This window comes from Berghia stephanieae, chromosome 7 (assembly GCF_034508935.2).
Source record: "Berghia stephanieae isolate SIO BIC M18660-M18661 chromosome 7, UCSD_Bste_1.3, whole genome shotgun sequence".
Lineage (NCBI taxonomy): Eukaryota > Metazoa > Mollusca > Gastropoda > Nudibranchia > Aeolidiidae > Berghia > Berghia stephanieae.
In genome coordinates this window covers 53864236-53877324 of record NC_088366.1, presented here as the reverse complement: position 1 = coordinate 53877324, position 13089 = coordinate 53864236, and the positions used below count along the sequence as shown (strand labels likewise).

Sequence of the window (13089 nt, the reverse complement as noted above, 5' to 3'; positions counted from 1 at the left end):
ATAACAAAGGGACGTTATTCACACCACAAGAGTATTGTCAACAAACAATTAATTTTCACGAAAAAGTTTACAATGTATCTAGGTCTAGATATGCATTAAACTCCCTTTTTCATATTGATAGGTACATATTTGCATGGTTAGATGTGAGGCGAATTTATTCATTCATGCACATAACATTCCTATATGGTAAGGTAACTGCAGAGACGCCTGATATGCATTGTTGTTAGTCACTTACACACTTACTCTTACTCATCTTTATCAACGTCAAGTCTCCCTCCCCCAAACCTATTTCTATCTCTTCCTATACAGTTGCAATTAAATTAAAAGGATCTAAACCCCACGTCAAACTGTTTTATTCCCAAAACATTAACTTGATCCGGTGAGCGCTATACACAGTAGGCTACAGCAGTGCTCTCCAAAATTCTCATTCTCATTTCAATAACGAAGTGGTTATTCAGAGTCAACTCTGGATAACTGTAGGACTGTAGGCAGTTATTCAGAGTCGACTCTGGATAACTGGAGATGGTTATTCAGAGTCGACCCTGGATAACCATGTGTACAGATATTTAGAGCCGAGTGAGTAGCCTATCGATTATCGAGTTGAGTTCTTGCGAGATGAGTTTCTTTCAATTTGATATACCAGTTTACTACGGTTATTTTGTGACTTTGGCAATTTTAGTGCCAAATTCTTAAAACTTGGCGATTTTTCAACTTCAGTCGCTTATAAATAAGAATCTTTAATCAATTGCAAAACATATTCCATCAACAAAGCAAATTTAAATTAGCTTATAAACAACCATTTCTTAAATCGATCAGCCTAACTTATTATCTCTCTATTACCAAATGATGATATCTATAAACATAATATGAAGATAGAAGGGTGGCTGAGAGAGAGAGGGAGAGAGAGAGAGAGAGAGAGAGAGAGAGAGAGAGAGAGAGAGGGGGGGGATTAATGAATTGATTTTTTTTAAAATTGTTTTATAATTAGACACAAGTTGTAATGAATTCTATTAACAAATTCAGAACAATCAAACAAAAACAAAACAAAACTTAAAAAGGAAGAAAAAAAAAAAGACACGCTTATAAACCTTATAAAATCGTCAAATGAATGTATTATCATGTTACAGCTAAAAAGTACCCATTTGCTCCATCCCCTTCCCTTTCGATTATCTTCTCATCCATGGCCACCATGTGTCTTGTGCTGCCTTTGACATTTGGCGCCAGCGTGTCTAGACTAACGTCATAAATAAAGGAGTGTCACCAAAATTCATGCAACTGAGCAGAGGTGTCAAAGAAGATAGAAGGCATATTATTGTTTCCCCCCCCCCCCCCCCCCCCCCCTGAACTACCACTGAGCAGAAAATGTTTGACATGACAAAAAACAACGGAACATTTATGAACAAATCCTAAAATCCCAGAAATCCGCGGAAGATTATCATCACTGGTCCCCACTATATTTTTTTAAATATTTCTTTTTCTTTTTTTTTTTTTTTTTTTTCAAAATCTCGACAATTTGCAAAAAATTGCAAATTTTGCGGCTGCAATGCAAATCACAGATGCAAAAAACTGCCATGACAGAAGAGACAAGAAAATACGAAAAAGTAAAACGATTTTTTCCCCGTAGGGTTAAACAGAGGTGGGAGAGAAGAAAAAAAACAAACAGAAAAACCGTGTGGTTGGTAACTGGAAGTTCATCACTCATAACTGTCTACAGTTATTCAGAGTCGACTCCTCGATTCTGAATAACTGTAGACAGTTATTCAGAGTCAACTGTTTACAGTTATTCAGAGTGGACTCCCCGACTCTGAATAACTGTAGACAGTTATTCAGAGTGGACTCCCCGACTCTGAATAACCGTAGACAGTTATTCAGAGTCGACTCTGAATAACCGGAGAAAGTTATTCAGAGTCGACTCTGAATAACCGCAGCCTTTCAATAATTATGTCAGACTCAGACTCTGACTTATTATTATTATCTATTATTATAAATTATGTCTTGGACTTGTAATTTAATTGTAAAGCGCCATTGACTCGGTGGAGACTGGCAGACTCATGCCGTCGATCTGTTTGTTTTTTTTTAGAAATAGGATATTCATGTTTTCTTTCGGTTTTTTTTTTGTTTGTTTTTTTTTTTTGGGGTGGGGGGGGGGGGGGGGGGTGTGTTATCTGAAGGACAGTTTTGAACCCGAAATTTTCAGTGTTTGGTATTTTGTATTTTTTCTTTTTTGAAGCTGTTATAGTTACATATTAATTTTTTTTTTTTTTAACATATTTGTTTCTTTCAGAGGAAGTAGATTTCATGACCAAATTTTGATGAATTAAAGTTGATAATGTTTGTGGCTGTCAAGACAGAGCATGCGGATATTATTCATGATGTGTCATTTGATCACCATGGTAAACGTATGGCCACCTGTTCAAGTGACCAAACAGTTAAGGTATGACTAATATATAGAGGTGCCTAAATGAGTCAATATAAAGGAGATAAATAAAGGGAGTAAATGAGCAACATTCATGAGTCAGATTTACTCCCTTTATCTTTATCTCCAGTTAAGGTATGGTTCATAACTGTAGTCCTTCAGAGCTATCATTTGGCCCATGGAGCCAGAGTCTTCCCCTATTTCTATAGCATTAAATGGACAATAGAAATTGTTTTCTACCCTTTGAGTAGGGTGCTAGTCTATCGCAAAGTACTTTCTGCCAGATCTTTAAAAAACAGCGACCCATCACTGCTGAGTAGATAGGGAGGGGGGGGGGGGTTGGACTTCACCTGGGAAGTGAATGCTCTACCAACTGAGTTATTGGATACAAAGCTTATTAATTATTACCTTTTTTAACTTGACATTCACTGTTTTATATTTTGCTTTTATCTTAAGCCAAATATTTAAAGAATATTTAACGGGAACCACATCAACCAAATTATGTATGAATAGAGTAAGATTGACGTGCACTTATTTGCAAGACTGATAACCCAATTCATTGTGGGCTCATTGTTGTAATGAAAATCTCAAAAATTACACAAAATATTGCCCATTACGACAATGTTAAACTAGGTCTATAATTGCATTTGGATGTCAGACTTGCACATATGTACATGTTGAGTAAAATCATAGAAATGTTTTTTTTTTTTTATCAATCATTTAGTTGTTTTTCTGTTTTGCTATTTTGTTTGTTTTGTTTTGTTATGTTATGTTTTTAAAGTACATAATTCACTCTAAAAACTTTCCTACTCCGATTACAAATCTCACCAGTATATTGATAATGGCTGTAAATATGAGTAATGATAATAATGACTTCAGTGTAAAATTTGTTTAGAAGAAGAAGAAGAAGAAGAAGAACAAGAAGAACAAGAACAAGAAGAACAAGAAGAAGAACAAGAAGAAGAACAAGAAGAAGAAGAAGAAGAACAACAACAACAACAACACATCAAGAACGACAACAGCAGCAACGACAACCACAACACCACATCCACGGCAACCACAACACCACATCAACAATAACAATAACAAGTAGAAGAAGAGGAGGAGAAGAAGAAGAAGAAGGACGAGGAGGAGGAGAAGAAGAAGTTCCTGGTGTAGTTTGGAAGCAGGAAAACCAGGTATAATTTAATATAGGCAAAATGGACATAGAGGTGAACAGCTCATTTATATATTTAAAACTTAGAATCCCAAATTTCACTAAGAGTCTGACCTTTGGTTTTGTTTAATTAATTTTCAGGTCTGGGATTTAGGCAAGGATGGCAAATGGCATTGTTCAGCCTCCTGGAGGGTAAGTGTTTTCAGTTAGACAGTGTGTCAGTTAGACCCTCCCTTACCACCTATAGGAAAATCGTCACATTCGTTACGATACGACCAACTTTTTCTTACTCAAATTTCTTTTGTACATCATAAAATTTAAAGAAAATGAACAGTGTGTTGTAGAGCATGTTTTGCTAAAGAAATTATGCATCGGAAGAACTTTATTCCTATTGTTTTTGAGAGATAAAAAATCGGTTTTTGTGTAAGTTGGGTGTGAAGTTTTGGGGAAAATCCTGAAAATGGCTTGTAAGGAGAGAGTAATTAATATATTAAAGAAAATGAAACATCAAACAAAAGTTTGAAGAAAAAAATTAATACTTATATGTAATATTTTATACAATTAGTTGTCAATATAATGCAATGTAAAAAAATTGACAGTCTCAGAAAATTAGTTTAAATATAAATAAATAAATGAATAATGAATTTATAGGCATCTAAACACCCACAGTCATCGGATTCTGCAGCGCTTACATATCAGAAATTGGCAAAAAATAACAAATATGCATCATAGATTGATCTAAGATTACTGACAGCTAAAAATCCCATTATATCATTTTACAACCATCAAAGACTACGGTAATTTTCTTTCTTAACTCTTCCACCACAATAAAGTACCCCTCAACACCTTATTTTTTTCATCCACAGACTCACAGTGGATCAGTATGGAGGGTGACTTGGGCCCACCCAGAGTTTGGACAGGTTCTAGCCACATGTTCGTTTGATCGTACCGTAGCAGTTTGGGAGGAGCTGAGTAAGAATGGTGCTGTAACCAACAATATGAATTTTAACAGAGGGGCCAGGGATACAGGCACCAACACCAATGCCTGGCCCAATAAGGCGTCACTGGTGGACAGCAGGACTTCCGTTACTGATGTACGATTCGGTCCAAAGCATCTTGGTCTTCTTTTGGTGAGTCCTTTGTTTTGTGTTTTGTTTTTGTCTAATTTGTTTATGTGTGGGAGTGTATTTTTTGTTTTGTTTTGTTTTTGGGGAGGTAGGGATTTTTTTTAAAATTGTTGATTAAGTTTAGTAAACTTATAATCAATTAATCAGCTGCTATCATTGTCATTAACATATAATTTTTATTTTTTTTAAAATCCCATCTAGGCAACTTGTTCAGCTGATGGGATCGTAAGAATGTACGAAGCCGTGGATGTGATGAATTTGAGCAACTGGCAATTACAGCATGAGATTGCCATTTCTATAGGTGGCACAAATGCTAGTCTGAGTTGTCTTTCATGGAGTAACTCTAGGTATGTTTTTTTATTGTCAAAATCATTGCAATTTTTCATGTACACTGCTCGCTGGAATCTAACACGCTCTCGGGAGAAGTCAAAAAGTCTGTATATTAGGACATGTGTATACAGAACAGCATGGCTCAGCAGTACGGTCTTTGCTTCGTACTCGAAAGGTACCGAGTTTGATCACTCACCGCTGCGCTGTGTGGCCTTGAGCAAGTCACCTCACCCTAGCTTAATTTGCAGCACTACAGTCTTCCCTTGGAATAGACCCTCGAGAAATTTCCTCTGTGGGATGGATTAAGGGAATTTTATTTATTTACTTATATTTTTTTTAACTTATCAGAACCTGCTAGAATCTGAGCATGAGAAATCTGATTCTCATGGGAGGTAATGACATATTGTACAGATACAATTCAGTCACCCAGCTCCAGAGGCCAGAATTGTGCGGCTATGTGGTCTAGTGGTATGACTCTCGCTTTTGGATCAGAAGGCCCTGGGTTCGAGCCTCGCTCGGCGCATAGTTGAGTCCTTGGAAAAGGCTCTTTACTCACATTCTCTCACTGTACTCAGGTGTAAAATGAGTACTGGCCGTTAACAGCATTGTGTCTGTCAGAAAAAATTGTAATATTGCCTAGCGGGCGTTTTGTCTCGTTCTATAAAGGGGATGATGGCTGATAATTAATAATAATAATAATAATAACAATGATATTGTTTTTTTTAAAGCCTACATGACTCAGTGTTTAGAATTTAACGTTTTAGTCATTGTTATGGGAAGAATTAATGCCACATGGATAAAACACAATAATGAAAGATATAGGACACAAGCATATGTAATTGCGTTATTATAAAATTCAAACAAAATTTGAGTGCCCAATAAATGAAAAAAAAAAATGGGAATAATTTTACTACTGAACATTTTATAAATGGAAATTGTATAGATGGAACGAAATTAACGTCACTCAGATCTTTGTTATTGTTTTTAGACTGCCATTTTAACAATTAGATCTCACTAAATTCTATCATTCAGACTATAGACATTTAACGTTGCACATAGTTTTGTGTATTGGCACATTTTATCTGGCTGGCGGTTATGAATTTTTAAAGTTAAATACATAGCATCAATAATATGTGATATTTAATTCAAAATTACGTTGGAACGGTAAAAATAAACAAAGGTGACTTCACAGTAACATTTTTTTTTAATAAAAATATTTGAAAGCAACTTAAAGGAATTTTTCAATGACAGTTCCAAAAAGTTCAATAAATAATAACGTGAAGTTGAATGTAAGCTTCAATTTAATTACAAAAAAAGATCAAATGAATGTTTCGGGTTTCCCCTTTATCAACAAAACAGGATGATTGAAACACCACAGATGAATGAGATGATGTGGTAGTGGCGTAGTTAAGATGAATCTACATCATCTCAATCATCTGTGGTGTTTCAATCATCTTGTTTTGTTGATAAAGGGGAAACCCAAAACGTTCATTTGATCTGTTTTTGTAATTAAATTGAAGCTTACATTCAACTTCACGTTATTATTTATTTCTTCGAACTTCGAGCAGCAACATTTACAAAAAGTTCAATTGACACTGAAGTTAGTTTGAATAGAAATGGTGTTTTTTCTGAATCTGACTTTCTCACTGTGTATTTGTTCTAAAAATTTAGGATTCACCCTCCCACTATAGCCGTTGGAAGTGATGATCGTAACTATCCCACAGATCCGAAAGTATTCATTTACAGATTCAATGACATTACCAGGTAATATAAGACTTACCTTTTGATCTAGACATCATCATTGACTGTCGTCAATCTGGAATTTAGTGATGAATTTATGTCTTTATTGGGTTTTGTTTGTTGTTGGCTGAAGAAGGGTTTTGAGCCTGAAACATTCCGTGTTTGGTATCTTGTTCTTTATTGAAGATGTTGCATTAATTTTTGTTTATTACTTATTAAGCAAGTTAATCTACAGGGGATATAATTCATTTTCTTCCCATTATTACTTGTGTGACCATGTGATCTTGTGGTATGACACTCGCTTTTGTATCAGAAGGTCCTGGGTTTGAGTCTGAGCAGCGCCTAGTTAAGTACTTGGAAAAGGCTCTTCACTCACATTCTTCTCTCACCATACTCAGATGTAAAAATGAGTACCTGCCTCGTTAACAGCATTGTCTCTGTCTGAAAAAAAAATTTGTAATATTCCCTGACAGGCATCATCATGTCTCGTCCTACGTGTTAAGTGTTGCTTTCCTAGGGATCCTTTGTAAAGCGCTTTGAGCAATTTTAGTAGATATTGTACGATATAAAATCTGTTTTGTTTTTTTATTTTATTTTGTTTTGAATTCCTACACTTGCACACACTTTTCTGCTCCAAGTTTTTGAATAATATGTAATATTAGCCTTTGACCTTACTAGGAAATGGGATTGTATGGAAAGCTTATCCCGGGTGACTCACCCAGTCCATGATGTCCAGTTTGCGCCACATCTGGGTCGATCCTTCCATTTGCTTGCTGTAGCCTCAAGTGAACTCGACATTTTTTCGCTCAAGGACATTGGGTAAGAGTCCTAATTTGATTTATCAAATCAGCAGTGCTCTCATTCTCTTATATATATATCTCTCTCTCTCTTTCCTCTTTCACTCTCTCTCTCTCTCTCTCTCTCTGCTCTCTCTTCTTTCTCTATTTCTCTCTTTCACTCTCTCTCTCTCTCTCTCTCTCTCTCTCTCTCTCTCTCTCTCTCTCTCTCTCCCTCCCTCTCACTCTCTCTTTCCCTCTCTCGTTAGGAAAAGAATGACTTTATTTGGGTGGCTTAGCTGAAGCATTTTGTTTTATGTTTCATAGTTTTGTGGATATTGTTTTAACATTTATGAATGCTTTTTGTTTTTTAACTGTGTCATTTAAAATAATTTTTTCATTATATTTTTTTTACTCTCTCAGAGAAGAATCCCACAACACCATTGGATTTGAAGTTCGACATATCGGAAATTCTGATGATCACAAAGCTTTGGTGAGTCGGTCGGCTTTCACCGGTTATGAATTTTGTTTTTTTATTTGTTTAATTTTGTTCTTGTGTTTTTGGGGGTTTTTTTGTGGGGTTTTTTTTTTTTTTTGGTGGGGGGGGTGGGTTGCTTTATTTTAATTTTCTTCTTCTTCTTCTTCTTTCCTCTGATGGACATCTATGGCTGCAGTCTGATATCTGCTATGAAGTCTGTGGTCCGCTTTAGGTCCTCAGCCTCACCATAGAGCTTTGTGTTGGGTGTTGTTGGGGTGACCCAGTGGTTCGAACGTTGCACGTTGTATAATGGGCAATCCATAAGCACATGTAAAGTGGTATTTTCATTTGATTTTTTATTTCAGGGGAATGGTTGGTTGGATTTTTTTTGTTTTTTGTTGGTTTTTTTTTTTTATTTTGTTGTCGTTGTTGTTTGTTTTTTGTTTTTGTTGGTTTTTAAAATAAAATCTTGAAAAGACTATTTACTCTCATTCTCTTACCACACTCTGTTGTAAAACGAGTACTTGGTCGGCTGTAACATACTGTGTTGTCTCTGATGGAAATGAATTGTAATGAGCACTTTACAGGCATCATGTCTCGTCCTATGTGTTAAAGTGCTGCTGTTGGCTTGGGACCCCCCCCCCCCCCCCCTGTAAAATGCTATAAGTTCATTTTCTGGATATTGAGCTAAATATCAGATTTGTCTACTGTTATGAAAAAATCGTAGAAATACTAAAAAAAAATTTGACTGCACTAACAGAACCTCATAAGCATCTTTAGTCGTTAAAATTTAGTGAAAGTGAAAGTAGATTCCGCTGGACTATTTATTTTAGGATTTTGAAGTGTTATTTATTTCTTGTGAAGGAAAATTGTAGGGCTTTTTAAAGTTAACTATTGTGACTACAATTTTTATACTCCTAAGAATTACGAATTTTTTTTAATTTTCAGTTTGGCAGGTCTAATATAAAGCTACCAAGGTTGCCAATTTTCCATATTTTTACGGAATTCAGTATATTATAATCCCTCACTATATTTTCTAATCACCTGTTAAACGGGGGAAAAAGTAAGTACTCAATGTGTTTTTACTGGAGTTCAACACTCAGAAAGGAGTCGGTCAATGCGTTTGCATAAAAGTTCAGTAAATTTTTCCTCCTGAATTGGCAACCCTGAACTACCATTAAAAAAAAAAGAAAATTTACATCTTGCCATGACACTAATTATTATGATTTGCTTTGCTTAGGTATGGCGTGTGTCCTGGTCTGTCTTAGGAACCAAGCTGGCATCAACAGCGAGCGATGGATCGGTCCTTATATGGAAAGGTTTGTCATTATTAATACCCTTGAATATGTGACCCATCGCCTCAAAACGGTATTATGTCGGGGTGTTTTTTTTGACAACAAAAATTAACATGATAGTCGAAAATATAAAACTTGGGTCTGATTTTTAGAGTTTTTTAACTCTTTCAGCTTTGAGGCTATATTCGCATTTCCGTCACAAAATGGCTGATACCTGATTGAGGCAGCATGGAGAATGACAAACTAAGACAAAGCAACATTCGAATTCAGTGCAAAATCTCAATTAAAATACCCCCCCCCCCCCCTAAGGCCAATTGAATGTTCTGATGAAAGAAATGATACCATTGGTTTAATTTCTAGTACTTTTTGTAGAAAGTAGGATTGGATTACATTATTAATTTTTTTTGTCTTTTAAGACTGGCTGCACTGTGCGGCCATTGGGCAGTAGAATAGATTCTACTCTGGCCGCACAGTGCGGCCAATGGTGCTGAAAGACAGAAACTATTTTCTCATTTAAGGACATTTTTATAATGAAAAGACTTTTAGGCACTTGGTTCAGCCCAACATAGTACCGTTTTTAGATGATAGGTAACATATTAAATATCAGAGCCATTAGACCCATGGAGCCCAGTTTCTATAGCGTGAAATGGACAATAGCAATTGCTTACTATCCTTTGGATAGGATGCTAGTCTATTGCAAAGTGCTTTCCACCAGATCTAGGATTGACTACAACGTAGCAACACTGGCTTTGAAGTGCCTCCATGGATCTGCTCCAAAATACATTAATGAGCTTATTGAATTGAAATCCCCTGTTCGGAACTTATGATCATCCTCAGATGTGTTCTTGTAATGCACTCCCCAAATTCACATTATTATCATTATTTTTTCTTAATAATTATCATTGTTATTATGATATTATTATTATTATTATTATTATTATTATTATTATTATTATTATATTTTATTATTATTATTATTATTATTATTTATTATTATTTTATTATTATTATTTTTTTTTTTTTTTTTTTTTTTTTTTTTTTAATTTTTTTTTTTTAATTATTTATTATTATTATTATTATTATTATTATATTATTATTATTATTATTATTATTATTATTATTATTATTATTATTGTTATTATTATTATTATTATTATTATTATTATTATTATTATTATTATTATTATAATCATCATTATAATCATCATTATCATCATCATCAACATCATCATCATCATCATCATCATCATCATCATTATTATTATCATTATTATTATCATCATCATCATCATCATCATTATTATTCCATATCTATTTGTCAGCCAACTACGTGGGTCAATGGAAATGTGTCCAGAGATTAAAAGCCAACAGTACGATGACTGAAGTGGAAAGAGCTTCCATGATGGCTGGAAGTCTCTCCACTACCCCTACATCTTCTCAAATGAGGTAAGAGATAGAAAGGGAAAGATAGAGAGAGAGAGAGAGAGAGAGAGAGAGAGAGAGAGAGAGAGAGAGAAAGAGAGAGGAGGGAGTATGAAATTTGTAAAAATGTGTTGAGAGAGAGAGAGAGAGAGTGAGAGAGAGAGAGACGCCGACAGAGAGAGAGAGAGAGAAAGAGAGAGGAGGGAGTATGAAATTTGTAAAAATGTGTTGAGAGAGAGAGAGAGAGAGAGACAGAGAGAGAGAGAGAGAGACACCGACAGAGAGAGAGAGGGGGGGAGAGACCTGTTGGTTTGTAAAGATGGGTTTAGAGATAGAGGGAGATGGAGAGAGAAAGAAGGGGGGGGGGGGCGGTCAATATTTGTGGTTTGTAAAGATGGGTTTAGAGAGAGAGTGAAAGCATAATATTTGTGGGTTTGTAAAGATGGATTTCGAGAGAAAGAGAGAGGGGAGGAGACTGTTTATCTGTAGGTTTGTTCGGGTGATTTACGAGAGCAGATACTGGTCTTTTGTATGCATGTTTGTTTGTCTGTGTACATGTGTGTGTATGTTATGTGTGCACTTAGACATAAATATTTATATTTTTATTAAGGAATTAAATATTCTGTATTCAATCGATCATGAATTTACCAATGCAGACGATTTGATACTTGTAATACATCTTCATGTGTGTTTGTGCAGCTATGCGGTCTTGTGTTATGACACTCGCCTTCGGATTGGAAGGTCCTGGGTTCGAGTCCCACTCTGAGTGGTACATAGTTGAATCCTTGGAAAAGGCTCTTTACTCACATTCTCTCACCGTACCCAGGTGTAAAATGAGTACTTGGCCATTATCAGCTTTGTCTCTGTTGGAAAAAAAAAATGTAATATCGCCTAACAGGCTTCATGTTTCATCCTACATGTCAAGTGCTGCTATTGGCTAGAGACCCCTTGTAAAGCACTTTGAGTTTAAGGACGTTTCATGGATATTGCTGGATATAAAAACTCTCGCGCAAGTTTCTGTTTTTTTTATTTTTGTTTATTTTATTTTTTTTTTATCCCCTCATAGAATGACCCCTCCTCCGGGTAACATCAACATGAACATCAAGAGGACGTCTGGATGGCCTTCGATGGAGATCGAGGTGGACCAAGGGAAAATGTACTATTGACATTTCAGGTCAGGACGGCGGGACAAGCAGGAATGAAGTCAGTTCCTGCTTGAAGTGATTTTCAATTGTTTGCTTGTTTGTTGATGTCTTGTATTTTTTATATTGTTTTTTTTTTGTTTTTGGGTTGTTTTTTTTTTTGTTTTGGGGGGGTTTATTGTAATGTAGTGTCCCAGGGGGGAGGGGGGGGGGCAGGGAAGGGGAAGGAATAAGATACAAATTAAAAATTTTAAAAGAATGATTTTTGCATTTTTTTTTTTGTTGTCGATTGTTATTGTTGTTTGTTTTTTGTTTTCTGAAGAGGGGGGAGGGGGAACGGGTTGTTTTGTTGTTTTTTTTTAAGGGGGGGAGGAGTTGTTTTGTTTGGGTTTTTATAAGGGGGCCGGATATCGTGACATTTAAAATTTCAGATATTATTCTTACTTGGACTGGAAAATTATTTAGTCATAGTTTATTGAATGTAAGCAATGTTATGAATTCAATGGATTCTATACGACTTTGAACGGTTGTAATTGTAAATAGCTGTGTTCGTACGCGTTAGTATGCAATATGAATTGTCATTTTATCCCCATTAGTCTTCCACGTTAGAGAGAGAGAGAGGGGGGGGGGGATGAGAGAAAGGGAAAGAGAGAGGTAGAGAGTGTTGTTTAAGACAGACAGAGAGTGTGCGAGGTGGAGCAGGGGAGAGGGAAAGAGAGAGGTAGAGAGTGTATGTTTGAGAGAGAGAGAGAGAGAGAGAGAGAGAGAGAGAGAGAGAAATAAAAGAGACGAACGAGAGAGAGAGATAAAAGAAATTTAATAAAGCATGTTATGAGTATTTTTCACTACTTGTTGAAAGTACTTTCATACATGACTTGTGATTATTTACATTTTGTATAGATAAATGAAATTGTAATGAAATAAATTGATGCTTGTCAGGATTAGTCTTACTTTCTTTTCTTTTTTTCATTTTTTTTTTTTGGTTGTTGTGGAGAGGGGGGGGGGGGGGGGAAATCCTGGGTGGGGTCACTTGCTATGTCTTCTTTCCCCCTTGGTCCGTTTTCTTAGTTGCTTTATACCATGTCTTTGTCTTGGAATGGGGTTAGCTACTTGGTTTTGTCCTGGCCCTTGCCGGAGTCCTTGGCTGAGAGGGAAGTTGTCAAATGCACAGTGTTAGTGTAGTGTATTGTAGATTGCTAATGATAAT

The 13089-nt window shown here is 35.7% G+C and overlaps 1 protein-coding gene across 3 annotated transcripts; it reads left to right on the top strand.

Annotated features, from left to right (window-relative positions):
• Positions 1-16: 16 nt before the first annotated feature.
• LOC144977493 (nucleoporin SEH1-like) lies at positions 17-12821 on the top strand. Of its 3 annotated transcripts, none has more exons than XM_078922787.1 (11): positions 17-121; positions 2285-2434; positions 3714-3764; positions 4439-4702; positions 4901-5046; positions 6701-6793; positions 7448-7588; positions 7969-8038; positions 9264-9342; positions 10641-10764; positions 11807-12821. In XM_078922787.1, exons 2-11 carry the CDS (start codon positions 2330-2332, stop codon positions 11904-11906), a joined length of 1173 nt encoding a protein of 390 aa, XP_078778913.1. In that variant the 5' UTR covers positions 17-121; positions 2285-2329; the 3' UTR covers positions 11907-12821. The 3 variants fall into 3 exon arrangements, with proteins under 3 accessions (XP_078778913.1, XP_078778911.1, XP_078778912.1); XM_078922785.1 differs by having other exon boundaries at positions 20-186; XM_078922786.1 differs by having other exon boundaries at positions 60-191.
• Positions 12822-13089: the final 268 nt, after the last annotated feature.

Excerpts from the sequence above, each read along its gene's own strand:
- LOC144977493 (XM_078922787.1), top strand. The coding sequence starts at position 2,330 with ATGTTTGTGGCTGTCAAGACAGAGCATGCGGATATTATTCATGATGTG. Across the intron at positions 2,435-3,713 it reads CAAGTGACCAAACAGTTAAG|GTCTGGGATTTAGGCAAGGA; the intron begins GTATGACTAATA and ends ATTAATTTTCAG. Across the intron at positions 6,794-7,447 it reads AGATTCAATGACATTACCAG|GAAATGGGATTGTATGGAAA; the intron begins GTAATATAAGAC and ends TGACCTTACTAG.